The sequence below is a fragment of the Neoarius graeffei genome, chromosome 6, assembly GCF_027579695.1.
Source record: "Neoarius graeffei isolate fNeoGra1 chromosome 6, fNeoGra1.pri, whole genome shotgun sequence".
NCBI classification, from domain to species: Eukaryota; Metazoa; Chordata; class Actinopteri; order Siluriformes; family Ariidae; genus Neoarius; species Neoarius graeffei.
Genome location: NC_083574.1, coordinates 89056248 through 89084135, shown reverse-complemented (window position 1 = coordinate 89084135; position 27888 = coordinate 89056248). Strand labels below are relative to the sequence as shown.

Here is a 27888-nt window from a genome sequence, read left to right as displayed (position 1 = left end):
TCCTCAAAAAGGGCGTAGAAGAACAAATTAATCCATCAATGTGTAGCATTCAATTTATTCCGGACCATTAAAGACGCCGCCTTCCGCGTAGAATCATACGTCATCCTCGCCGCCATATTGGATGGGTCAAAGCAGAGAATAAAGATGCCTCATTCATGTGCTGCGTTTAACTGTACCAACAGGTTTACCATCCAAACGAGATCACATGGGATTACCTTTCACAGGTGAGACTGGAAAAATACTTTTCATTGTATTTGGTCATTATAATGTAATTTTACGGACAGATTTTTCTGACTTTGTGGCTAATATGAAGTCTCGCGCATAATAGTTTATGCGCATGCGTCCTTACTTCTTCTATTGTTCTGGTGTCTCCGAAGGGACCGTCTTACAGCACCCCTAGAGGTGTGGCATGTGTATTGCATCGTTTTCAGCAAGCGTTGCGTTGCCATATGGACCTGATATTTTACTGATCGTTGCCCATGTGGACGCGATATTTTTTTAAATAACATCTCGTTGCCGTTGTCGTGTGGATATAGCCTAAGTGGTGGCTCTAAATTGACCATAGGTGTGAATGTGAGGGTGATTGGTTGTTTGTCTCTATATGTCAGACCTGCGATGATCTGGCGATTTGTCAAGGGTGTACCCCGCCTCTCGCCCATAGTCAGCTGGGATAGGCTCTAGCTTGCCCGTGACCCTGTGCAGGATAAGGACAGATAATGGATGGATGATCAGTGTTTGTGGTTCTTTGATTTGAATCTGCATAGTGCTCATATTGCATTAATGTCCAGTTTGGTCCTAATATCTGACCCAGCAGAAGGTTTACAATCTGTGGGTTTGGCTTTCGATGGAAAAACATTTGGCTTTAGAAGTACAAAAAGGGAAAATGTATGGAAAAGTACAGTGGTGCTTGAAAGTTTGTGAACCCTTTAGAATTTTCTATATTTCTGCATAAATATGACCTAAAACATCATCAGATTTTCACATAAGTCCTGAAAGTAGATAAAGAGAACCCAGTTAAACAAATGAGACAAAAATATTATACTTGGTCATTTATTTATTGAGGAAAATGATCCAATATTACATTTCTGTGAGTGGCAAGAGTATGTGAACCTTTGCTTTAGTATCTGGTGTGACCCCCTTGTGCAGCAATAACTGCAACTAAACGTTTCCGGTAACTGTTGATCAGTCCTGCACACCGGCTTGGAGGAATTTTAGCCCATTCCTCCGTACAGAACAGCTTCAACTCTGGGATGTTGGTGGGTTTCCTCACATGAACTGCTCGCTTCAGGTCCTTCCACAACATTTCGATTGGATTAAGGTCAGGACTTTGACTTGGCCATTCCAAAACATTAACTTTATTCTTCTTTAACCATTCTTTGGTAGAACGACTTGTGTGCTTAGGGTCGTTGTCTTGCTGCATGACCCACCTTCTCTTGAGATTCAGTTCATGGACAGATGTCCTGACATTTTCCTTTAGAATTCGCTGGTATATTTCAGAATTCATTGTTCCATCAATGATGGCAAGCCGTCCTGGCCCAGATGCAGCAAAACAGGCCCAAACCATGATACTACCACCATCATGTTTCACAGATGGGATAAGGTTCTTATGCTGGAAAGCAGTGTTTTCCTTTCTCCAAACATAACGCTTCTCATTTAAACCAAAAAGTTCTATTTTGGTCTTATTCGTCCTCAAAACATTTTTCCAATCGCCTTCTGGCTTGTCCATGTGATCTTTAGCAAACTGCAGATGAGCAGCAATGTTCTTTTTGGAGAGCAGTGGCTTTCTCCTTGCAACCCTGCCATGCACACCATTGTTGTTCAGTGGTCTCCTGACGGTGGACTCATTAACATTAACATTAGCCAATGTGAGAGAGGCCTTCAGTTGCTTAGAAGTTACCCTGGGGTCCTTTGTGACCTTGCCGACTATTACATGCCTTGCTCTTAGAGTAATGTTTGTTGGTCAACCACTCCTGGGGAGGGTAATAATGGTCTTGAATTTCCTCCATTTGTACAAAATCTGTCTGACTGTGGATTGGTGGAGTCCAAACTCTTTAGAGATGGTTTTGTAACTTTTTCCAGCCTGATGAGCATCAACAACGCTTTTTCTGAGGTCCTCAGAAATCTCCTTTGTTCGTGCCATGATACACTTCCACAAACGTGTTGTGAAGATCAGACTTTGATAGATCCCTGTTCTTTAAATAAAACAGGGTGCCCACTCACACCTGCTTGTCATCCCATTGATTGATAACACCTGACTCTAATTTCACCTTCAAATTAACTGCTAATCCTAGAGGTTCACATACTTTTGCCACTCACAGACGTAATATTGGATGATTTTCCTCAATAAATAAATGACCAAGTATAATATTTTTCTCTCATTTGTTTAACTGGGTTCTCTTTATCTACTTTTAGGACTTGTGTGAAAATCTGATGATGTTTTAGGTCATATTTATGCAGAAATATAGAAAATTCTAAAGGGTTCACAAACTTTCAAGCACCGCTGTATACAGTATATCATGATATCAGTCTATAATACCTCCTCACAAAGCTACATTCACACATTTACCCACCTACACACTGCTACATATGGACACTCACACATGCAAATACAATTACCCATTTAGTGACTTACTTTATGTATATACACACGCACACATACGTGTATCACTTTCATCACCCTCACTTTGTGCACCACTGAGGTATTATGAGAAAGGCAGAATCTTGACTCCAGTCCTCAGGGAACATCTTGTCCTCTTTCCCTCATCTTCAAACAAGAGAAGTGGAAATGTTGAAAAAGTAAGGTACTGTCGTGTGTCAGATTGACACCGCAGCTTCTCCTGGTAGCAATCTTGGCTTTTAAGCACCACTGAATTTTAGTTTTCTCAGTAAAGCTTCCTGGGAACTCATGTCTGCTCTTGCTAAATGATGCTTTAATTTATTTGTTTCCTTCTCTTCCTGAATCATATTCATCATATTTACTTCAAATCAATTCCAAAATGTTCATCTTTCAATTCTGCTTCCACTGATATACTACATGATGGGGTATCTCTCATAGTTTTCTTTCAAACTTTCGTTTGTGTGTGTGTGTGTGTGTGTGTGTGTGTGTGTGTGTGTGTGTGTGTGTGTGTGTTAAAAGTCTAGCATCTACACGGTTGCACCAATTGACTTCAAATTTTCAGGGTAGGTGGGCAATGGTCCGTAGATTACCTGATTTAAATTTTGTGGGTAACCAGGTGAAGGTCAAGCTCACCAGAAAGGTCAACGTTTTGGTCAAAATAACATATTTTCCATTATGACTCAAATGGTTGTTGATAGATAGTTTACTATAATGAACTCCCATACGGCCTTTCATTTGCCACCATGATATTTGATATTTTATACACTTATAAAATAAGTGCTGCCGGGTGAGGTTTGTTTTGCCTGGCAACACTTGTTTCATTTCTAGTTCTTATTAGTTCCGACGTTTATCAAGAAATCGAACGGGTAATCAAACTTGATCAGGATAAATGCTGATTGGTTACAAATGCTGTGTCCTAAATCACTCACTCGTTCACTACACCCTACTCACTATATAGGGAATTACTATATAGAGGACTATATGAGCTCATTGATTTAAATGATAAAATTTCTTCTTTGCTGCGGCCTTTTTTTTCTACTTTTCATGATGCATTGAGATACATTGAGTGCACTGTACAGGGTGTAATAATGCTCACGATACGTTCGGACAGCACTACAAAATGGCAACCTGACTATATAGTCCACTATGTAGTGAGTAGGGAGTGATTTGGGACACATTCAGGACAGTGGGCCACCATTTACACCAAAAAGGATTTTGACCTTGACCAGATGACCCTCAAAATATTGGAGGTTCTATTTGAGACCAATTCCCATCTATCCTGAAAGTTACATGAAGAGTGGTCCAGCCGTTTTCCTGTAATGTTGCTAACAAAAAAAAAAAAAAACACTGAAAACAATACCTTGCCCCCTGGTGGACTCCGTCCCGGGCGAGGGAATTAAACATAAAAATTTGACCTGTTTCCACACATGCTGTTAAAATTTGAGGTCAATTGAACGAGAATTGCCAAAGTTATTAGATTGTGAAATGATATCAAATTTTTTGAAACACCCTGTATGTGTGTATATACAGTATATCTCATTATCTCTAGCCACTTTATCCTGTTCTACAGGGTCGCAGGCAAGCTGGAGCCTATCCCAGCTGACTACGGGTGAAAGGCGGGGTACACCCTGGACAAGTCGCCAGGTCATCACAGGGCTGACACATAGACAACCATTCACACTCACATTCACACCTACGGTCAATTTAGAGTCACCAGTTAACCTGCATGTCTTTGGACTGTGGGGGAAACCGGAGCACCCGGAGGAAACCCACGCGGACATGGGGAGAACATGCAAACTCCGCACAGAAAGGCCCTCGCCGGCCACGGGGCTCGAACCCGGACCTTCTTGCTGTGAGGCGACAGCGCTAACCACTACACCACCATGCCGCGCATATATATATATATATATATATATATATATATATATAAGTGACATTTTGCTTAAATATTGTAACCATGTGCTCTTCGTGTTATACTTCTGATCAAGGTCCATTTCTCATTGCCTTCTGTTCTGGCAGGTGTAAAACCACTCTATCGCTCCTGCTTTCACAGACCCACTTAGCTGTGTGTCAGACAGCAAATGCACATGTTACTCGCTCAGGCTGAACTGTAGCTCAGCTGCTGCCAGACAGTGTTTTAGTACGGGCTTTATTTGAGTATTCTGTACTGAACAGGTGCTGTGTGGATTGTAGTGTGTCTGAGCTTGCTGCGATAAAATCTGCTCTGCCTCTGATGATGGAAAATCCAGGCTCGTGACCTGCCCGATGGATAAAATCTGACACACACAACAAGGTCAAGGGTTTCTTTGTACTATTCGCTGCCTTTTGGAAATCAAAAAACCTTCTTCTTATTGCATTTAGAGTGTATGCTATTCTGTTTATATTCTTGAAAATACTGTGGTAAGAATATTTGTGATGTGTATGACAACTACAGCGAGAACTACAAAGACTTGAAGACGGTTAACTGTGGATTCTGCTAAATTGGTCATTGTGTGAGAATATAATTTTTTTGACATGGTTTCAAAATAACATTATTTCATATTTTCAACATGTACGAGTAAACTGTAATTGGTTTGCTGTGTAATTCGAAGTAACAGTGGGATGAGTGGAACATACCATCCCGATAAAATATCACAAAGGTTTTAAATGAAAAATAGTTGAAGGACGTAATAAGCTTAACAGATTAAAGCAACGATTCTACATACTAACAGGATGGAATATTGTTTAAAAAAAGAAAAAAACTAAAATACCAATGAATAAAATGAAATATTGGTGGAAATGAATAATTTCTTCAAAGGAAGAGCTTTTCAGATTAAAGTATGCATTTTTGTAAAATATTAAACATTTGTATGGCATTGCAGAGAATAAAAGCATTAAGTTGGCCTATTACACTGGGGAATCAGTAAAGTAATATAAAATCAAATCAATATATGTAGAGTGGTTACATAATGAGATGAGATATTTATTTATTTATTTATATAATGTTTATGTATTATATCTTAATTTTTAAAAATTAAAATGAAAAGTTAATTTATATATATATATATATATATATATATATATATATATATATATATATATATATATAATAAAACAATTACATAAAATATTTTTAAAAATTAATTTAAAAAAATGTAAAAGTTTTGTCTTTATATACAAAAAACAATTAACTGTTCCTGTGCGACATAAACCATGAAAATTTGATACTGGAATATTTAAAAGCAGTCTAAGGCAATACTTTTGAGATAATACTGAGACACTAAGGGCACCACACACCAGGAGTGACCCACTTGACAGGAAAAATCCATTTCAAAAAACGTCTAAATTATTACTCATCTCATCTCATCTCATCTTCTTCCGTTTATCCGGAGCCAGATCACGGAGGCAGCAGTCTGAGCATGGAAGCCCAAACTTCCCTCTCCCCAGACACCTCAGCCAGCTCCTCAGGAAGAACACCGAGGTGTTCCCAGGCCAACCGAGAGACATAGTCCCTCCAGCGTGTCCTGGGTCTTCCCCGGGGCCTCCTACCGGGGGGACATGCCTGGAACACCTCCCCAGGGAGGCATCCAGGAGGCATCCGAAAGAGATGCCCGAGCCACCTCAGCTGATTCCTCTCAATGTGGAGGAGCAGCGGCTCTATTCCGAGCTCCTCCCAAGTGATTGTGCTTCTCACCCTATCTCTAAGGGAGCGCCCAGCCACCCTGCGAAGGAAACTCATTTCGGCCACTTGTATCCGCGATCTTGTTCTTTCGGTCATTACCCAAAGCTCATGACCATAGGTGAGAGTTGGAACGTAGATCAACCGGTAAATCGAGAGCTTCGCCTTTTGGCTCAGCTCCTTCTTCACCACGACGGACCAGTAAAGCGACCGCATCACTGCGGAGGCTGCACCGATCCGCCTATTGATCTCACGCTCCATCCTTCCCTCACTCGTGAACAAGATCCCGAGATACTTAAACTCCTCCACTTGAGGCAGGACTTCTCCACCAACCTGGAGAGGGCAAGCCACCCTTTTCCGGTCGAGAACCATGGCCTCAGATTTGGAGGTGCTGATTCTCATCCCAGTCGCTTCACACTCGACTGCAAACCGCCCCAGTGCATGCTGAAGGTCCTGGTTTGAAGAAGCCAACAGGACAACATCATCTGCAAAATGCAGAGATGAAATCCTGTGATTCCCAAACAGGATTCCCTCCGGCCCCTGGCTGCACCTAGAAATTCTGTCCATAAATATTATGAACAGAACCGGTGACAAAGGGCAGCCCTGCCGGAGTCCAACATGCACTGGGAACAGGTCTGACTTACTGCCGGCAATGCAAACCAGACTCCTGCTCCATTCGTACAGGGACCAGACAGCCCTTAGCAAAAAGCCCTGAACCCCATACTCCCGAAGCACCCCCCACAGAATACTACGAGGGACACAGTCGAATGCCTTCTCCAGATACACAAAACACATGTGGACTGGTTGGGCAAACTCCCATGAACCCTCGATCACCCTATGAAGGGTATAGAGCTGGTCCAGTGTTCCACAATCAGGATGAAAACCGCATTGTTCCTCCTGGATCTGAGGTTTGACTATCGGCCGAATTCTCCTCTCCAGTACCCTGGAGTAAACCTTCCCGGGGAGGCTGAGAAGTGTGAGTCCCCTATAATTGGTGCACACTCTCCGGTCCCCTTTCTTGAAAAGAGGGACCACCACCCCGGTCTGCCACTCCAGAAGCACTGGCCCCAACCGCCACGCGATGTTATTACTAATAAGCGATAAGAGATGAAAAACTAGCTCTAAAAAAGCCATTTCCATGCTCAGGGATCTTCTTGATAGCAGGTGTGTGTGATGTTTTATGCTGGGAAAAAAAAAGACTAATGTTGCTACCTAAGAATTTGAAGTGGTTCATTTATGCCAGGTCACATGACCTCCCTGGCAGTCCAATTTACAGTCACCTAACAGGATGGACTGTTGCTTTAGAAGTGACTTCCTGCCTTTTGAACTGCACTGAATGCATAATAAATGCTTTAAGGGAAAGAGAGCGATATCAAGGCCTCGGAATTCATAACAGACGCCTCAAAAAAGCATATAATTGAATCTTTTTTAACTGCATTCATCTACGCTGAAACATTTGTCTTTGGAGTCGAAAGCGTTTTTTGACTTGAGGTCATGTTTCCAATATGGTGACCATGAATGGGTCAGAATTTGTATATATAGAATACACAGTATATATATACAGTATATATATATATATATATATATATATATATATATATATATATATATATATATATATATATAAAATATTACAGTTGTGGTCAGAAGTTTATATACAGTGACATGGATGTTACCTTGGATATGAATGTCATGGCAATATTTGGGCTTTCAGTAATTTCTTTGAACTGTTCTTTTTCTGTAGCAGAATGATTGTACAGCATACAGCTTTAATTAAAAAAAAACACTAGAATTTGGTGCACAAGTTTTAATTTTCTTTGGGTTTTCTGAAATCAATACAGGGTCAAAATTATACATACAGCACACCTAATATTTGGGTAAAATGTCTCTTCACAAGATTCACCTTGACCAAACATTTTTGTTTACCATGAACAAGCTTCTGGCAGAATTCTGGTTGGATATTTCAGGACTCTTCATGGTAGAATTGGTAGAGTTCAATTATTATTATTTTTTCTTGGCATGGACTCGACTTATAATCACGGTCCATATATTTTCAATAGGGTTGAAGTTAGAACTTGTTTTAAGCTTAATGTTAGCCTGCTTTATCCTCCACAACCAGCTCTGATGCGTGTTTGGGTTCATTGTCCTGTTGTAACTCCCAAGTCGTGTTCAAGTTTCTGATGGTTCATGCTGAAGAATTCTGAGGTAGTCCACCTTCTTCATTATTCCATCCACTTTGAGCAATGAACCAGTTCCACTGGCAGCAAAATAGCCCCAGAGCATGATGATCCTACCACCACCAGCAGCTGGTACAGTGTCCCTCTGTACAGTGGTATGCAAAAGTTTGGGCACCAAAGTTTGGTCAAAATTGCTGTTACTGTTAAGCAAGTACTGTTAAGCAAGTTGAAGATGAAATGATCTCCAAAAGGCATAAAGATGACTCATTCCCTTTATATTTTAAGCAAAACAATTTTTTTTTCATCTTTTACATTTTCAAAATTACAAAAAAGGAAAAGGGCCCAAAGCAAAAGTTTGGGCACCTGACATGGTCAATTATTAACAACCCCTTTGGCAAGTATCACAGCTTGTAAACACTTTTTGTAGCCAGCTAATAATCTTTCAGTTCTTACCTGGGGGATTTTCACACATTGATCCTTGCAAAAGGCTTCCAGTTCGACAAGTTTCTTGGGCTGTCTTGCATGCACTGCTCTTTTGAGATATATCCACAGATTTTCAATGATGTTTAGGTCAGGGGACTGTGAGGGCCACGGCAAAACCTTCAGCTTGCGCCTCTTGAGGTATTCCATTGTAGATTTTGAGGTGTGTTTTGGATCATCGTCTTAGTGTAGGACCCGTCCTCTTTTTAACTTCAACTTTTTTACAGATGGTGTGATGTTTGCTTCCAGAATTTGCTGGTATTTATTCGAATCCATGCTTCCCTCGACCAGTGAAATGCACCCTGTGCCACTGGCTGCAACACAACCCCAAAGCATGATCGATCCACACCCATGCTTCAGAGTTGGAGAGGTGTTCTTTTCCTGGAATTTGGCACCCTTTTTTCTCCAAACATACCTTTGCACATTGTGGCCAAAAAGTTCTATTTTGATTTCATCAGTCCACAGGACTTTTTTCCAAAATGCATCAGGCTTATTTAGATGTTCATTTGCAAACTTCAGATGTGGAATTTTGTGGCTTGGATGCAGGAAAGGTTTTCTTCTGATGACTCTCCCATGAAGGTCATATTTGTTCAGGTGTCGCTGCATAGTAGAACAGTGCACCACCACTCCAGGGTCTGCTAAATCTTTCTGAAGGTCTTTTGCAGTCAAACAGGGGTTTTTATTTGCCTTTCTAGCAATCCAATGAGCAGTTCTTTCAGAAAGTTTTCTTCATCTTCCAGACCTCACCTTGATTTCCACTGTTTCTGTTAACTGCCATTTCTTAATAACATTACAATCTGAGGAAACAGCTACCTGAAAACACATTGCTATGTTCTTGTAGCCTTCTCCTGCTTTGTGAGCATCAATTATTTTATTATTCAGAATGCGAGGGAGGCGGCATGGTGATGTAGTGGTTAGCGCTGTCGCCTCACAGTGCCTGTCGCCTCACGGTGCCTGTCGTGGCGGCAATCCCCGAACCCGGTGGTGGACACCAGAAGTAAGGGATGCCGTCAAGCTGAAGAAGGAGTCCTATCGGGCCATGTTAACCTCCAGGACTCCCGAGGCAGCTGACGGGTATCGGCAGGCCAGGCGTGCTGCAGCTCGGGCAGTTGCGGAGGCAAAAACTCGGAACTGGGAGGAGTTTGGGGAGGCCATGAAGAAGGACTATCGGTCGGCCTCGAAGAAATTCTGGCAAACCGTCCGGCGCCTCAGGAGGGGGAAGCAGTACTCTGCCAACACTGTTTACAGTGCGGGTGGGGAGCTGTTGACCTCGACTGGGGACATTGTCGGGCGGTGGAAGGAATACTTTGAGGATCTCCTCAATCCCACCGTCATGTCTTCCACTGAGGAGACTGAGGCTGATGACTCAGAGGTGGACTCGTCCATTACCCAAGCCGAAGTCACTGAGGTGGTTTGCAAGCTCCTCGGTGGCAAGGCACCGGGGGTGGATGAGATCCGCCCTGAGTATCTCAAGTCTCTGGATGTTGTGGGGCTGTCTTGGTTGACACGCCTCTGCAACATCGCGTGGCGGTCAGGGACAGTGCCTCTGGAGTGGCAGACTGGGGTGGTGGTCCCTCTTTTTAAGAAAGGGGACCGGAGAGTGTGCCCCAATTATAGGGGAATCACACTTCTCAGCCTCCCAGGGAAGGTTTACTCCAGGGTACTGGAGAGGAGAATTCGACCAATAGTCGAACCTCGGATCCAGGAGGAACAATGCGGTTTTCGTCCTGGTCGCGGAACACTGGACCAGCTCTATACCCTTCATAGGGTGCTCGAGGGTTCATGGGAGTTTGCCCAACCAGTCCACATGTGCTTTGTGGATCTGGAGAAGGCATTCGACCGTGTCCCCCGTAGTATTCTGTGGGGGGTGCTTCGGGAGTATGGGGTTCGGGGCTCTTTGCTAAGGGCTGTCCGGTCCCTGTACGAACGGAGCAGGAGTCTGGTTCGCATTGCCGGCAGTAAGTCAGACCTGTTCCCGGTGCATGTTGGACTCCGGCAGGGCTGCCCTTTGTCACCGGTTCTGTTCATAATTTTTATGGACAGAATTTCTAGGCGCAGCCAGGGGCCAGAAGGAATCTTGTTTGGGAACCACAGGATTTCATCTCTGCTTTTTGCGGATGATGTTGTCCTGTTGGCTTCTTCAAACCAGGACCTTCAGCATGCACTGGGGCGGTTTGCAGTCGAGTGTGAAGCGGCTGGGATGAGAATCAGCACCTCCAAGTCCGAGGCCATGGTTCTCGACCGGAAAAGGGTGGCTTGCCCTCTCCAGGTTGGTGGAGAAGTTCTGCCTCAAGTGGAGGAGTTTAAGTATCTCGGGATCTTGTTCACGAGTGAGGGAAGGATGGAGCGTGAGATCGACAGGCGGATCGGTGCAGCCTCCGCAGTGATGCGGTCGCTTTACCGGCCCGTTGTGGTGAAGAAGGAGCTGAGCCAAAAGGCGAAGCTCTCAATTTACCGGTCGATCTACGTTCCGACTCTCACCTATGGTCATGAGCTTTGGGTAATGACCGAAAGGACAAGATCGCGGATACAAGCGGCCGAAATGAGTTTCCTTCGCAGGGTGGCTGGGCGCTCCCTTAGAGATAGGGTGAGAAGCACAGTCACTCGGGAGGAGCTCGGAGTAGAGCCGCTGCTGCTCCACATCGAGAGGAATCAGCTGAGGTGGCTCGGGCATCTTTTTCGGATGCCTCCTGGACGCCTCCCTGGGGAGGTGTTCCAGGCATGTCCCCCCGGGAGGAGGCCCCGGGGAAGACCCAGAACACGCTGGAGGGACTATGTCTCTCGGCTGGCCTGGGAACGCCTCGGTGTTCTTCCCGAGGAGCTGGCCGAGGTGTCTGGGGAAAGGGAAGTTTGGGCTTCCCTGCTTAGACTGCTGCCTCCGCGACCCGGTCCCGGATAAAGCGGAAGAAGACGAGACGAGACGAGACGAGAATGCGAGGGAGGCGGCATGGTGATGTAGTGGTTAGCGCTGTCGCCTCACAGCAAGAACATCCGGGTTCGAGCCCCGTGGCCGGCGAGGGCCTTTCTGTGCAGAGTTTGCATGTTCTCCCTGTGTCCACGTGGGTTTCCTCCAGGTGCTCTGGTTTCCCCCACAGTCCAAAGACATGCAGGTTAGTTTAACTGGTGACTCTAAATTGACCGTAGGTGTGAATGTGAGTGTGAATGGTTGTCTGTGTCTATGTGTCAGCCCTGTGATGACCTGGCGACTTGTCCAGGGTGTACCCCGCCTTTCGCCCATAGTCAGCTGGGATAGGCTCCAGCTTGCCTGCAACCCTGTAGAACAGGATAAAGCGGCTAGAGATAATGAGATGAGAATGTGAGGGAGTTGCTTAGAGGACCCCATGGCTGTTGATTTTAGGGACAAGTTTGAGGAGTCAGAGAATTTATACAGCTTTGAAATCTGCATCATCTGACCTTTCCTAGCGAAGAATTTGAACAAGCCACAGCTCAATAAGCTAATTAAGGTCTGGAAGCTTGGTAAAAGTTACCTGAGAACTCAAATGTATTAGGGTGCCCAAACTTTCGCCTGGTTTTCCTTTTCTTTTTTCACTCTCCAATTGTACAAAACAAAAATAATACACAAATCTTGCATAAAGCTTAAAAGAAATGTATTGTCTTTAATTTTATGCCTTTTGGTGATCTGTTCATTTTCTGCTCACTTAACTATTCACAGTAACAGACATTTTCAGTAAGGGTGCCCAAACTTTTGCATGCCACTGTACATGGTGGTCATTGTGGCCAAACAACTCAGTCTTTGTCTCATCTGACCATACAGCTTTCCTCCAGAAGGCTTTTTCTTTGTCTGTGTGGTCAGCTTCAAACTTTACTTAAGCTTGAAGGTATCAATTTTGGAGCAGGGGGTTATTTCTTGGATAGCAGCCTCTTAGTCCATGGTGATCTGAACTGTAGACAGTGATCCATCAGCTTCTAGTTCATGGCAGGGCTGTGCCATGGTGGTTCCTAGGTTGTTCCTGACCATCCAAACCAATTTCCTTTCAGCTGAGGGTGGCAGTTTGGGTTTTCTTGAAGCAAAGTGGCTTCGCAAAGTGACTACACCTCACAATAACTTGCATACAATTGTTTAAACTGATCTTGGGATCTGCAGTTGTTTAGAAATGGCTTCAAGAGACATTCCAGAGTTGTGTATATCTGCGATCCTCTTTCTCAGATCTGCACTGAGCTCCTTGGACTTTCCCATTTTACTGTGTGTTGGTCAATCCAATGAGTGCTGTAAACAAACCCTTTTTTTGAAAGCACAGATAAGCTACTAGCTGTAGTCAATCATAATCACTAACAGGAAGTTAAGAGACCTCGGCCTTAGCAAGATAAAAGACATTTTGGAAGTTTCAGCACCTCCGTATTAATAATCTAAGTGAGCGTATGTAAATTTTTGACCCTGTATGTATAATTTTGACCCTGTGTTGATTTCAGAAAACTCAAAATAAATTAAAACTTCTGCACCAAATTCATGGGTTTTTTTTATTAAATAAATATGTTGTACAGTCATTTCACCACAGAAAAAAGAACAGTTCAAAGAAATTACTGAAAACACAAATATTACCATGACATCCATATCCAAGATGACATTCATGTCACTGTATGTAAACTTCTGACCACAACTGTATAACGTCTATTCTATAATTGTGGGTCCATTTCAAGTGTAGACTCTGTTAGTCATCGTAAACTCTGTTTATCATTAAACTGAGCAATCCGTTAATAGAACTGATGATAATAGAGTTGACATGCTCCACCATTTTGTGTCTTAACTGCACATGCTAACCTCAGACTACCTCCCAGATGGCATGTATAAAAACAGGATTTTATGGATTTTAATCATATTATTATTGTTTTTTAAAAAATTGAGTGAGTGATTCACTCCAATATCACAATAACAGATTTGACGAATATTTAATCTACCGTTGGTGTAAAATCCTCAACATTTTGTTCAAATTAACGAGAGAAGAAACATAACACACCTCACTGCCTTTCTGAGGTTTCCCGCCAGAGGAAGTGACATCACTCGGTGCAGGTGTCATGCGTATTATTAAAAGTCTTAGTGGATTTTATGCGGTTTTACAACAGAGTTGACAGGAACATTGGGACGGATTACAAAATATATATTTTTATGACAGAAATTTTACATAATACAGAAAATAGACTTTCACAATTGCAATTGATTTTATAACAGTTAACAAAATAAGCCCCAAAAAACAGATAGTTAGACTGAATCACTTCATGTTTGAGTTGAATGGATGACTCAGGAGTCGAAGACAATCAATAACGTGGGGGGAGGGGTGGGAGTCATTTAGTTAATGTTTTATGGATAAATTGGGTTTAAAATGTACATCAAGCACTGCTATTGGTGAAAGTTTATCATAATTTGCATTATTGTTCAAATCTGATTCAAGAAAGATTTCTTTTGTGGAAAATAACAAAAGCAAAAGGTTTGTCTCAGAGATGCAAAATGTACCCCGAATATATATAGTATATACCAGGGGTCATCAAACTACGGCCCGCGGGCCGACTCCGGCCCGCCACCCCCCTTTGACAGGCCCCCCAGCCCCTCTGCCCCCCACCACTTGAACCAGCCCTATGAGGCAATCCCCAAAAGTGGTCATGGCCTATTTTTTTAAATTGCTTTTTGGCAAATAACAACATGTCTGCATCTTGTATTTTGTTGATTTTATCAATTAAAATTGATATTTAGTTATAAAATGAACTATTCATATTTTCCGAATTTTCGTCATATGCTCGCGATCAAGCAGTGACAGGCAGCGCACGCACAGAGAACTGTCAGTGTTCAGGACAGCAAAATGGCTAGCAGTCAGCGAAAAGCTGACAGAGAGTGCAGAGTTTTTAAAGAACAGTGGACTACCGATTATTTTTTCATTCGGTGTAAGGACCGTGCAGTTTGTCTTGTATGTAAAGAAAGTGTGTCAGTTTTCAAAGAATATAATCTGCGTCGTCACTACGAAACCCGCCACAAAGAGTATGCTAGTTTGCGAGGGCAAACAAGAGAAGACAGGATTCGGAGGATGAAATGCGGACTGGCTGCACAACAGAATGTATTCCTTCGCCAAACCCAGATCAACCAGGCTGCTGTCTGAGCTAGCTATAAGGTAGCTCATCTACTAGCTACCCATGGAAAGCCGTTTACTGATGGGGACTTTAACAAAATATGCATGCTTGCTGTGGCCAAGGAGGTGTGTCCCGACAAGAAGGATGCGCTCAACGCGGCGAGTCTCTCCACACCTACTATGACCAGGCGAACCGAAGATTTGGGGGACAACGTGTATGACCAACTGAATGAGAAAGTGTCAGAATTCGAGTTTTTTGCTTTGGCCATGGATGAGAGCAATGACGTGCAGGACACAGCATAACTGCTGTGATCTATTGATCTATTGCTCATATTATAATTTCACTGTTTTTTTAAATGTATTTATTTTATAGGCCTATTTATTTGGCCTTTATTAAGTGCTGCACACAATTATTATTAATATTATTAATAATATCAACAGGCCTACCTACAGTTTATAATTTTCCACTCACCTTTGCCAGTGTCAATCACCTCAAATAGGCAGATGTTTCTTACCTTGACAGCTTTGATGTTATTTTTATTAGAAAATTAATAAATGGAATATCTGTGGTATTTCAAATTAAAACAAAGTGTGAAGACTCGATTACTACTTTTGCAAACCACTAGTAACGATAAACAAATATGTGCCAGGAATTAAGTGTTGATTTAGTAGTGTGGATATAGTAGTGGGGATGGCTGTGCCAAGTTAGTAATCTCTACTACACAATGAGGCCTGCTGGTGGTCATATTTGTCTGGGTCATACAATTCTATGTTATATAGCTGACCCGACCCCGGCCCCCCATCACAGTCAGGAACGACAATGTGGCCCCCAGAGAAAAAAGTTTGGTGACCCCTGGTATATACAGACTCACACACACCCGCACAACTCTGGAAAATTCCAACACAAGCACACCTTATTTTATTTAATGATGTACTTATTAGATGATCACTTGAGTAAAATCTTATTTAATGAGGAAAAGTATAAAAACCACTGCTGTGGTCATCACGATCCTCTAGCAATAAGACCAGTTTGGATGGCAAAAATAGAACTAGTAGTATCTTAAGTTTAATTGAAATGCAGAAATATCTATTCATAATAGACACATTCACAAACAGTGTATATACAGTGCTGTGCAAAAGTCTTATGCACATGTAAAGAAATGCTGTCGACCAAAAATGGCTTAAAAATACTGAAATGAAATGTTTCAACATTAAAAATACTACAAACAGTAATCAGTAAGCCATAATAAATGAAACAAAGTCAAAATTTGGTGTGAGACGACCCTTTGCTTTTAAAAAAAATAGTAGTCTGAGGTACAATGAGTGCAGTTTTATGTGGAAATGAGCTGTAGGGTTTACTGAGCATCTTACAGAACCAGCCACAGTTCTTCTGGACACTTTGTCACACTCGCGTCTTCATTTTGCACCAAAATCCAGTAGCCTTCTGGTTTACCTCTGTCCGTCCGTCCATCCATATCTCCGTATTTCCATCTGTGCAAAACACCCTTTTTCTCAGCAACCACAAATCATAGCCACTTGGTACTTGGTACCAAACTTCAGCTTGGCGTTCTATACTGTGTATACTGATTTCAGGTCTGTCATACATCAACTTCCTGTTTATAAACTGAATGTATTTACAAAACATATAGGCTGGATTTACAAAATTTTCGTAACATTTTTCTCAGCAACTACAAATCATACCTGCTTGATATTTGGTACCAAGCTTCAGCTTGGGGTTCTATACCATATATACTGTTTTCAGGTCTGTCGCACATCGACTTCCTGTTTACCGACTGAATATACTGAAGAAACTTATAGCCTGGATTTACAAAACTTTCATAACATTTTTCTCAGCAACTACAAATCATACCTCCTTGATATTTGGTACTGAGCTTCAGCTTAGGGTTCTGTCCCATGTCTACCATTTTCAGGTCTGTCCCACATCGACTTCCTGTTTACTGACTGAATGCATTTATGAAACACATAACGTGGATTTTGACGCTATTTCAAGAAGCAAAATGCTATTTCAAATCCCTGGGGAGAACACTGCTCTTTACTTACTTGTTTGAGGGTTAATTATTTGTTGAAGTCAACATTCATAATAAGTGTCCTATTCCTTCGATTGCTTGCATTCTGATATAAGCGAGAGCGGGGGGATACGTAAGTGAGCAGCAGCAGCACTCTGAAAAGTGCTCCTTATGTAATATGCTGCTGAGATACAAAGTTTTTTTTTCTGTAACATTAAATTTTGTGCTGGAAAAAAACGAACATTTGGGACTCAAGTGTTTTTGTACTGACTCGATAATGTAGAAGTCAAACAATAGAAATCTATAACAAAGTTTGTGTGAAAAGAAATAGGATGCCTCAGACTTTTGCACAATACTGTGTATATATAAAATTTTGATATATAATGTGTGTTGTGCAGTTTAGATGAAGTTAAGGAGGCCTGTGGTTTTAAAATTCCATCATGAATTCCTGATGCATGTGAAGCACACCCACACTCAGGACTCAGTGGAAAGGAAAGACATTCACATTCAATTATAAAATGAATCAAAGGCAGAGTGGGACAGAGGATATGACAGACTGGCTGTGATTCATTTTATAATGAAATGGTGATCATCGGGATGGTGTGTGTATTATCTCCGACCTCTGTCTAATCACCTTTATCGCTGTTCTGGTACAGCTTTTAAAATATTGTCTTTAAAATATTACTAGTGAGTGACACAAAAAGAAAGCATCTAGTTTCTTTGAAGTGGTTCAAAATATTCAACCTTTTCTTACCTTTTTGACTGCCACCCACCTCCTGTCAGAAAGCTACTGAACAACAAAACATCTGTGTTTCTTTCTCCAGAGGGTTGTGATATTCTTATCGGTGTTGCATTGTACAACGAATGTTGCACTGTGTGGAGTTTAACATGCAATACAGTGTGAAAATTCACTCCTGCAATTGCAGAAATGTTTTTATGACATACATAATAACTGGGCGGCACGGTGGTGTAGTGGTTAGCGCTGTCACCTCACAGCAAGAAGGTCCGGGTTCGAGCCCCGTGGCCGGCGAGGGCCTTTCTGTGTGGAGTTTGCATGTTCTCCCCATGTCCGCGTGGGTTTCCTCCGGGTGCTCCGGTTTCCCCCACAGTCCAAAGACATGCAGGTTAGGTTAACTGGTGACTCTAAATTGAGCGTAGGTGTGAATGTGAGTGTGAATGGTTGTCTGTGTCTATGTGTCAGCCCTGTGATGACCTGGCGACTTGTCCAGGGTGTACCCCGCCTTTCACCCGTAGTCAGCTGGGATAGGCTCCAGCTTGCCTGCGACCCTGTAGAACAGGATAAAGCGGCTACGGATAATGAGATGAGATGAGATATCAAACTGTAGTTTGATATATTTCTTCTGCCAATATATACATTTCTAGTCATTCTATTGCAAACTAGAAGGGCACATGGTAGAGTGCATACCTCCGCCAAGCCACATACTGTATTATCAACATCAAAATTAAATCACTTGGACCTAGGATAATACTACAGCTGTCCACCAAATTTCTTCCAAATCCGTTCACTAATTTTTGAGTTACATTGGTTAAGAGAAAAAAAAAATCCTGGCTCCACATACATATCTGGATTTGCATCAAAATCTAATCAATTGTTCCTTGGCCCATGGCTCACCTTTTCATCAAAATCTGTTCAGTAGTTTTTGAGTGATGTTCGGAACAGACAAACAAACAGAGGTGAAAACATAACCTGCTCCAACTAAGTTGGCAGAGGTAATAAATAATGTAACAATATCCAAGATATACTGTGTAGCGAAGCAAGAGACCTGATCCTGGCTACTCTACTACCAGGCTATCAGCTCATATACTGTGAGTAGAGAAAAACAAAATAACGGAGCACATCAAGCATCAAGTCAGATATATCACTTTGTTATCAATTATTTAAAAGAAACAGAAATAGCTAACAGAAGTCCCCCCCCCAATATCTCCTGCACACTCCAGCCCAGTCGGTGGCAGTAATGCACCTTTACGTTGGTTTGCCAAACGCCAAAAAAAAAGAAGAAAAGAAAATAGTGGAGCGTGTTGCTGAACCAACCAAGGATGAAATAAAAACTCTACTCGAAAACAACCCCCCCCCAAAAAAAAAAATACAAAAAAAGCAACAAAATATAGAATAAAAGTATTTGATGGTAAGAACGTATCTTTTTTTAGTTTTCAAGAATTATTATTATTATTATTATTATAGCATTTTTCACAAATTGCTCCTGTCATTTCGCCAGTTTGTTTACATTCTAAGCAGAAATGATTTTGTCGGACGCTTTGTATAAAGTTTTTATTGATCAAATTTGCAAAAAATAAAAATGCTCTGTTTCTCAAAATCCAATGAATGTGGTTAGAATAAAACAGTTATTCCACTCAATCTTGTCGTACATGGCTTATAGCCAACTCAGTGCTACGCATCTCGTTGGCTATCAGCTTATGTACAACTCGATTGAATAACTGTGTTGTGTGTGTGTGTGTGTGTATATAGATATAGATATAAAATTTGGGCGGCACGGTGGTGTAGTGGTTAGCGCTGTCGCCTCCCAGCAAGAAGGTCCGGGTTCGAGCCCCGTGGCTGGCGAGGGCCTTTCTGTGCAGAGTTTGCATGTTCTCCCCGTGTCCGTGTGGGTTTCCGCCGGTTTCCCCCACAGTCCAAAGACATGCAGGTTAGGTTAACTGGTGACTCTAAATTGACCGTAGGTGTGAATGTGAGTGTGAATGGTTGTCTGTGTCTATGTGTCAGCCCTGTGATGACCTGGCGACTTGTCCAGGGTGTACCCCGCCTTTCGCCCGTAGTCAGCTGGGATAGACTCCAGCTCGCCTGCGACCCTGTAGAACAGGATAAAGCGGCTAGAGATAATGAGATGAGATATAAAATTTATTTTCCACATATTCTAATACTAATGATCCACATTTGCAAAGAGAAACAAATGTAAAATCATTGATTTGGTAAAGGTGTGGTGTTTTTTTTAACTTATTAACTTCAAGGAAGAGAAAAAGACAGACTGGTGAGGGAACAGCTGCTTAAACCTGTTATAATGTCAGTGAGGACAGAAATTAACACGTTTTTGCAGACATTTGACATTAAATGTAACTATAAATAATAAAAACAAAGTTGTTCATGTTGCTAAATTGCTATAAGATGAATAAAACACTTTGAGGTGTAATGCTACAGGAAAAAAATCAATCTGCATCACATTATATCATCATTAATTATTTTCCTATAACACTCCACTCCTAATTGTTTTGTTCCTTGCATAACTTCAGAGATGTAACCATTATGGTGCAAAAGTCTCACAAAAAGTTAACTTAATATTTAACAAGTTAAAATACGCAAATATGTTTTACAACATATACAAGGCAGCTTGGCCTCACAATGCACTGTTAACGTCATCACACTTCCTGTTTACCAAAGTTACAGTACATACGGTGCGTTCTATTTGTACTGAAGTCACAATTTCTGCGTTCCCATTCGGAATTTTTAACTGGAACACCCCCTGAACTCAAATTTCCAACTCGGAAAGTTAGACAAACATCAACAACCCTGACCTGAAAATCCAAGATGGCTGCTCCATGTGTCCCCAATATGAAAAGTGTAGTAAAACAAGTTGTTTATTCGCACTTCTGTCTTATTTGTGTCTCATTTGATCAGTCGTACACACAGTACTGTCCAATTTCTATCTGTGGACATGTTGCTATGGTGTTTGTCTGAGCAAAATACCGCATAATGCATTGTGATCAACTGATATTGCTCATAATGGCGAACCATTTTTAGCTCAAACTTGCATTGTTAATTATTCATATTGGTTGCTATTCTGGAACGTGATCTACTTGGGTGTGATGTCATTCCCAACTCTGACTTCTGGGCTAAATGGAATGCAGCAATATGACCAGAAACAAACCAGGAAAGTTGATGGAACCGTCGCTGAATATGGTCAAGTTTCCTGTGACTATTGTATTTGTGATTTTCAATGGAATTCAACTGGAAAAAAAACACATTCTCAGACTTAGAAACTAAAATAATGATACATCATCTCTTTCTCAGCAGTCTAGCTCAAATAGACTCATATGTCTATATTGTGCCTCTAAACACTGATCAATATTTAATTTGGTTTCCCGGGACAAGATGCAACATGCCATGTGGTAACATAAAAACTGATATGAATCATTATCTGTAAAACATGAGAAGCACCAAAGCCAAAACTTTTGAATAATTTAGCTCTCAGTGGTGTGTGGTGCAATGATCTTCTGTCACAGCTCTATCTCTACACTACTCCTGTGGTTTTGTAAAGTCTAAATTGACTTTCTGTTAAAAAAAATCAATTTCTTTCAATCCTCCAGACGCTTGTAGCATCACTTGTCTAGGACAACAACACTGCAGCACAGTTAATCCTGATGTGGAGCATTGCCACACCTTGACATGCCGAGACGAGAATGCTAAGTTCTCAGCTGATGCAAGGCCAGAACGTTTTAGGATAACAGGATGGAGAAGGATATTTGATCCAGTCTGAACTTCTCATTTAGAGAGTGATGAAGGAAACGGACTCATTAATTTGATTAGTCTTTTACTGGTGTTACATGGCTTTCACATGCAGGTCTCATTAACTCTAAGCAAGCAAAACACCCGGCCAACCGACATTTATTTTATATTTACTGCACCAGGGTGTCGGAAAGAAAAACGTAGATCAGCTCCAACTTTTGTTGTTGTTTAGCAAATGGAACATTACTGAGAACACAACACCTAAGAGAAGGCCAATTGCTATTTGATTTCATTTTTAATTGGATTGGTTGTTTTACTGTTTAATGCTCAATATAGTAGTTAGCAATATGATTAGAAGCGTTTTCATTTCTTAGTTTTTTATATATTTTATATTTTTATTTTATTTCACTTATTATTATACGATTCCTTTTATTCTTGTCTGTCTTCTTGTTTTTTTTTTCTTATTTTTTTACAACCCCATTTCCAAAAAAAGTTGGGCTGCTGTGTAAAATGTAAATAAAAAAATACAACTGCATGGCTCTGTAGTAAGAGAGTCCAGGTGCTAAACTGGCCTGCCTGCAACCCACTGAAAACATGTGGCGCATTATGAGGCACAAAACTCAACAAAAGAGACCCGAAACTGTTGAGCATTGTATTGTCTGAAATTGTATATCAAGCAAAAAATTGTGAAACATTTCACTTTCAAAACTACAGCAATTGGTCTCCTCAGTTTTTTGAAACATGTTGCTGACATAAAATTTAAAATGAGCATATATATATATATATATATATATATATATATATATATATATATATATATATATATATTATTTTTAAAAATTCACCTAAAACCATTTCTTTTTTTACCATCAGGTCACAAAACATGTAATCTTTAATGAATGATATGTTAAACGATAACTTTAATTTTCTGAGATGTAATAAAAACATATTTATATGCCAAAGTCAGAACGTAACAGAAGTGTTGTGGACATATATATTCTCAATTTTAACAATGTAGAATTACTTTTTGAAACATAGGAAGGTGATGTTTTAGCAAATATAATTAATAAACATGTGTAGTAGAATAAACATACACATTCTTTCAATAAGATTAACATGGTATATAGCTAGATTGTAATTAATTTGTAACAGACGCGAGATGGACAATCGTAACAGAAGTAATGGAACAGACATCATTTTGGAACTCATAGGCTTGACTTTGGCATATAAATATGTTTTTATTACATCTCAGAAAATTAAAGTTATCTTTTAACATATCAATCATTAAAGATTACATGTTTTGTGACCTGATGGTAAAAAAAGAAATGGTTTTAGGTGAATTTTTAAAAATAAGTTCATGTCCCCATTTCAGTACCCATAAGCGTGGAATCACTCATATATATATATATATATATATATTTGGGGTTTTTTGGTTTTTTTAAATACAATAAAATTTTTTCAGTTTCAAAATTTGATATGGTTTATTTGTACTGTTTTCAATGAAATATAGTTTCCATGATTTGCAAACCATCGCATTTTGTTTTTATTTATATTCTATGCAATGTCTTACTTTTTTCTGGAAATGGGGTTGTATTAAATTGCAAATTATTATTATTATTATTATTATTATTATAGAATGTAAAAATTATTTTGCACAGTACTGTTCATAAGAAAATGCAGCCTGCTTTGTGAATGTCATTAATGTTTTTGTCATAGTCGAATGTCTATAACCCCTTTTTTTTTTTTTTGCCTGTGTCCTCATCCAGGGAGGAAATGTCCCTATGATGTCCCTTTTAATTAATGAAATGATTTCTAAAGGACGGTAATGAGTGTTCTCTCATAGTAGCTTGAGCACTTTGACAAACTGCAGTCTGCCTTTCCACTGATAAAATGTAATTCATGCATCTTTAATTCGAAGTTGATTCGTTTTTCATCAAATCGAGAGCCAGGATGCTTTTCCATGCAGATTCATTTTTAGAGCCTTTTATTGGACATAGTTCACTGCGCAGGAGAATAATGAGGAGAATTTTCATCTCTTTCCCCTTTTTCTATTTCAAATCTCTCGAGACTGGACTTTATCTCGGAGCTGGCCTCTGGGCCGTATCTGTAGATGAAGTTTCTAATCACCACTTCAGACATTTCCTAGTGTGTTAACTGTTAGCAAGAGAAGTCCAGGGTGTCTGATAGTGTGGAGCTAAGATCTGAGAAGGGCTAATAATAGTATAGTTTTCCTTCACAGTTAACTTTTCAACAATTTTAGTTCATTTTCAGTTCCTGTTCAGAGTGAAAAATTCTTTCATCTTCAAACTTGTCCACAAAAGGCCATTGTGGCTGTAGGTTTTCGTTCCAGCCAAATCGGAGGTACATTTAATAGTTGATAGGAGACCAAGATGAACTGATTAAACAGGTGGAATCAGGCGGCTCCTGCTTGGTTAGAATGAAAACCTTCAACCACACCAGGTTTTTGAGGACAAGACTGAAAACCTGCTCTGAGTGTGTGCGTTTCCATAGAAGGAACCATTTCAGGAACTTCAAACCCTGAGGAACCAGAAACAATTTTAGTTCCTTTGATTTATCAGGAACCTTTTGTAGTTCATGTGCAAACCAGGAACTATTGGTTGGATGTGGTGTGGCATGACCAGAAACAAAAACTTGGTGAGTCCAGAAAATAAGTCCAAGACACTTATGGAAAAACTAAAAGGTACCTGATGTAAAAGCTACATTATCGATAAAATCATATCGACCCTTAACATCAGTCCTCCATTTTTACTGAATTGCTTTGTTTGTGCCATGCCATGAAATGTTAGTTTATGTAACTTCTGGTAATGGTCACAGCACTTAGGCCCTGTCCACACGGCAACGGATTCAGGTGAATCTGATAAAACTGTTTATCGTTTCGGCCTGGCGTCCACACGGCACCGGCGTTTTGGGTGCCCCAAAATGAAATCTTTTGAGAACGGGTTCCAGAGTGGAAAAATCTGGCAACGGCGCCGTTGCAAAGTCGTCTGGATGAGTAGAACGGATTTGTTTACGATGACGTCACAACCACATGACTGTCAGTGCTTCACGCCGGGTAGAAGTGTAACGAACTCGATGCGAGTTGTCAACAAATCCTATAACTTGGTTCATGAAACGCGCTTACAAAATATTTTCACTGTGAATATTTATTGTGTAATGGTGCAAAGTGAGAGAGAGAGAGTGAGAGAATAGCCCTTAGGGCAGAGTCTTTAGTCCAAACACTGCGGAAGCAGTACCAAACCGCGCACCGCCCGTGCGCTTTCCAAAAACAAGAACAATCCCGCCAGCAAAAATAGTAAAAAAAAAAGGAGCGATCTCACCTCTTCAGATGTTGGTTTAAGTCCGGCAATACATTCCTCAAAAAGGGCGTAGAAGAACAAAGTAATCCAGCAACGTGTAGCATTCAATTTATTCCGGACCATTAAAGAATTCTGGAGGATATCAGAATGTTGGCGTACCGGCTTCCATCTACTCCCGTTCATTCCTCTTTCCGCGTCTTTCGTTTTACGCTACTGATTAATAATCAAAACTTTATGTGGCTAATGCTACAGAAGAAGGGGTTTATGCGCATGCATCTACTTCTTCTATTGTTCTGGTGTCTCTGATGGGACCGTCTTGCAGCGCACCTAGAGGTGTGGCATGTGTATTGCATCGTTTTCAGCAAGCGTTACGTTGCTATATGTACCTGAAATTTTACTGATGTGGACGCGATATTTAAAAAAAAATCTCATTGCCGTTGTCGTGTGGATGTAGCCTTAGTCGTGTCTGTGAAGGTTCTAGTCATCCAGGGCATCGTAATCCATAGGTGCTAAAGAAGACAACTGGACTTGCTTGAAATCCTTGAAGATGTTTCACCTCTCATCCGAAAAGCTTCTTCAGTTCTGTCTGACTAGTGGGGGAGTTCCAAGTATTTATCCTCTAGTGGACCTAAGGAGAGTCATTGAGGTCACATGGGTCTTTGACCCTCTCAGCCAGCCTTATCAGCCACCTACAATGCAGTCCTTGGCACCCTCCCCAGAAGACTGAATACCCATCCACATCAAGACTCAGCTGACTTCAATGACTCACATGATGGCAGAGAGCCAATGACCCACAGATCACCCTAATGACCCTCTAGGCTGCTAACACTGTTCACACCTGGCCTCCAGTGATCCTAACAACCTACAGGATGACTGAGAGGGTCAACCACCCAGGTGACCTCAATGACTTGCCTTAGGGTTGCTTTTGATCCACTTGAGGATAAATACCTGGAACTCCACACTAGTCAGACAGAACGGAAGAAGCCTTTCGGATGAGAGGTGAAATGTCTTTAAGAATTTCAAGCAAGCCAAGTTGCCTTCTTTCGGACCTATGGATTAAAGTCAAGTGGGAAAACAAAGCAGGAACTCAACCAGGAACTGTGAAGTTCTCGTTAAGGACAGTTGTGATACTTTTTTGTTCCTTGAATACCCAGATTTGGTGGAAATGCAAGTAATGTGGTCCAGATCACAGAGTGATTTAAAGAAACTTCAAAAACAGGCACAAATTAATCAAAAATATATTTCTGAACTAAAATAATGGATATATTCAATGCGTTTTCTATCCATAAGGCTTTAAAAACAGCCCTTGGTGATACTTGGCTTTAATTCTTATTTCTGTTCAACAGAGATCTTCAGGTGGATTGGCGATCCCTCTTTGTGCCTTCCAGGGCACCGTGTCCCTCCAAGCACCCACGGGCAAAACACTGTCCCTCTCCACCTATGAGGTCAGCAGCGATGGCTTCAGGATTTCTCCCAACAACGCCAAGAAGGTTGAGGTGTACCGCTCCAAATCGGTGGGTCATGAGCCCAGCGCGGAAGAGCCTGACTCTGGCAATGGGGGTGGTGGCGGGGTGGCCGACACCAACGTGAAGATCCATCTGGAAGTTCTGGAGATCTGTGACAATGAGGAAGCCATGGACAGTGTTTCTATTGTGTCCAACATCAGCCAGTCCTCAACGCATGCACGCTCCCCATCGCTGCGCTACTCTCGCCGTGAAAACCGCTTTGTATCTTGTGAGCTGGGAGAAACGGCTTCATACTCACTGCTGATCCCTGGCTCCAGCCCTGATGCCGATGGCCTCAACATACACATCCCAGATACGGTGGAGGCACATCGGCAGAACAGCCGGCGCCAACGGAGCGAGGCAGGTGGCTACCGTGAGGAGATCCAGCTTCTCAATGAGGTCTACAAGAAACAGGAGGGAGAACTGGACAAATAATATTAGCAGATGCTCAAAGACTTTGCTAGTGCTGACTGAAACAGGTTTGAATGTCTTCAACGCAAAAGTATTATTTGAAAAGCAAAAATTTAAGAAGGTAGACAGGAGAGTAAGGACATAAGCTTGGGATACAGTTCATTTCAGAAGCATGCCAGAGATCTAGAGGTCAACTCATGAAGGAAATGTGTGTGGTTTCTCCAAAATAGAAAGTAGGTTTAAGAGATATCAAGAATTTCACATGGTTAAATACAGTTATATATACAGCTCTGTGCAAAAGTCTTAGGTACATGTAAAGAAATGCTGTCAACCAAAAATGGCTTAAAAATACTGAAATGAAATGTTTCAGCATTAAAATATATATATATATATATATATATATATATATATATATATATATATATATATATAAACAGTAATCAGTAAGCCAAATGAAACAAAGTCAATATTTGGTGTGAGACGACCCTTTGCTTTAAAAAAAGTATATTAGTCTCAGGTCCAGTGAGTGCAGTTTTATGCGGAAATGAGCTGTAGGTTTTACTGAGTATCTTACAGAACCAGCCACAGTTCTTCTGGACACTTTGACTGTCACACTCGCTTCTTAATTTTGCCCCAAAACCCAGTAGCCTTCATTATGGTTTCTTTTTAATCTGAAAAGTATTCTCTTATGTATTTATTCTATCCACATTCACTGGATATTAGCAATCATGCACTCTGATTGACTCTACTACTAGGATATCAGCTCATATACTGTGAGTAGGGAAAAACAAAATGGCGGCGCACATCAAGTCAAATATGTTACTTTGTTATCAAGTATTTAAAAGAAACAGAAATAGTTAAAAGGATATAGTCCCCCCCAATATCTTCTGTTCCATACTCCAGCCCAGTTGGTGACAGTGATGCACCTTTAAGTTGGTTTGCCAACCACCAAAAAACCCTAAAGAAGAAGGAGAAAATGGCAGAGCGTGTTGCTGAACCCACCGAGGACGTAATAAAAACTCTACTCAAAAACAAAACCCCAAAATATACAAAAAAAGCAACAAAATATGGAATGCAAGTATTTGATGGTAAGAACGTATCTTTTTTTGAAAAATTTCAAGAATTCCGCGTTTTTCACA

At 41.1% G+C, this 27888-nt stretch overlaps 1 protein-coding gene across 1 annotated transcript in view; it reads left to right on the top strand.

The window, feature by feature from the left end:
* Positions 1–26773, top strand: part of LOC132887538 (probable G-protein coupled receptor 149) — a 54012-nt gene extending 27239 nt beyond the window's left edge. The window contains exon 4 of the mRNA XM_060923005.1: positions 26180–26773. Within this exon, the coding sequence (XP_060778988.1) occupies positions 26180–26773 (594 nt within the window). The remainder of the gene's footprint in view (positions 1–26179) is intronic.
* Positions 26774–27888: the final 1115 nt, after the last annotated feature.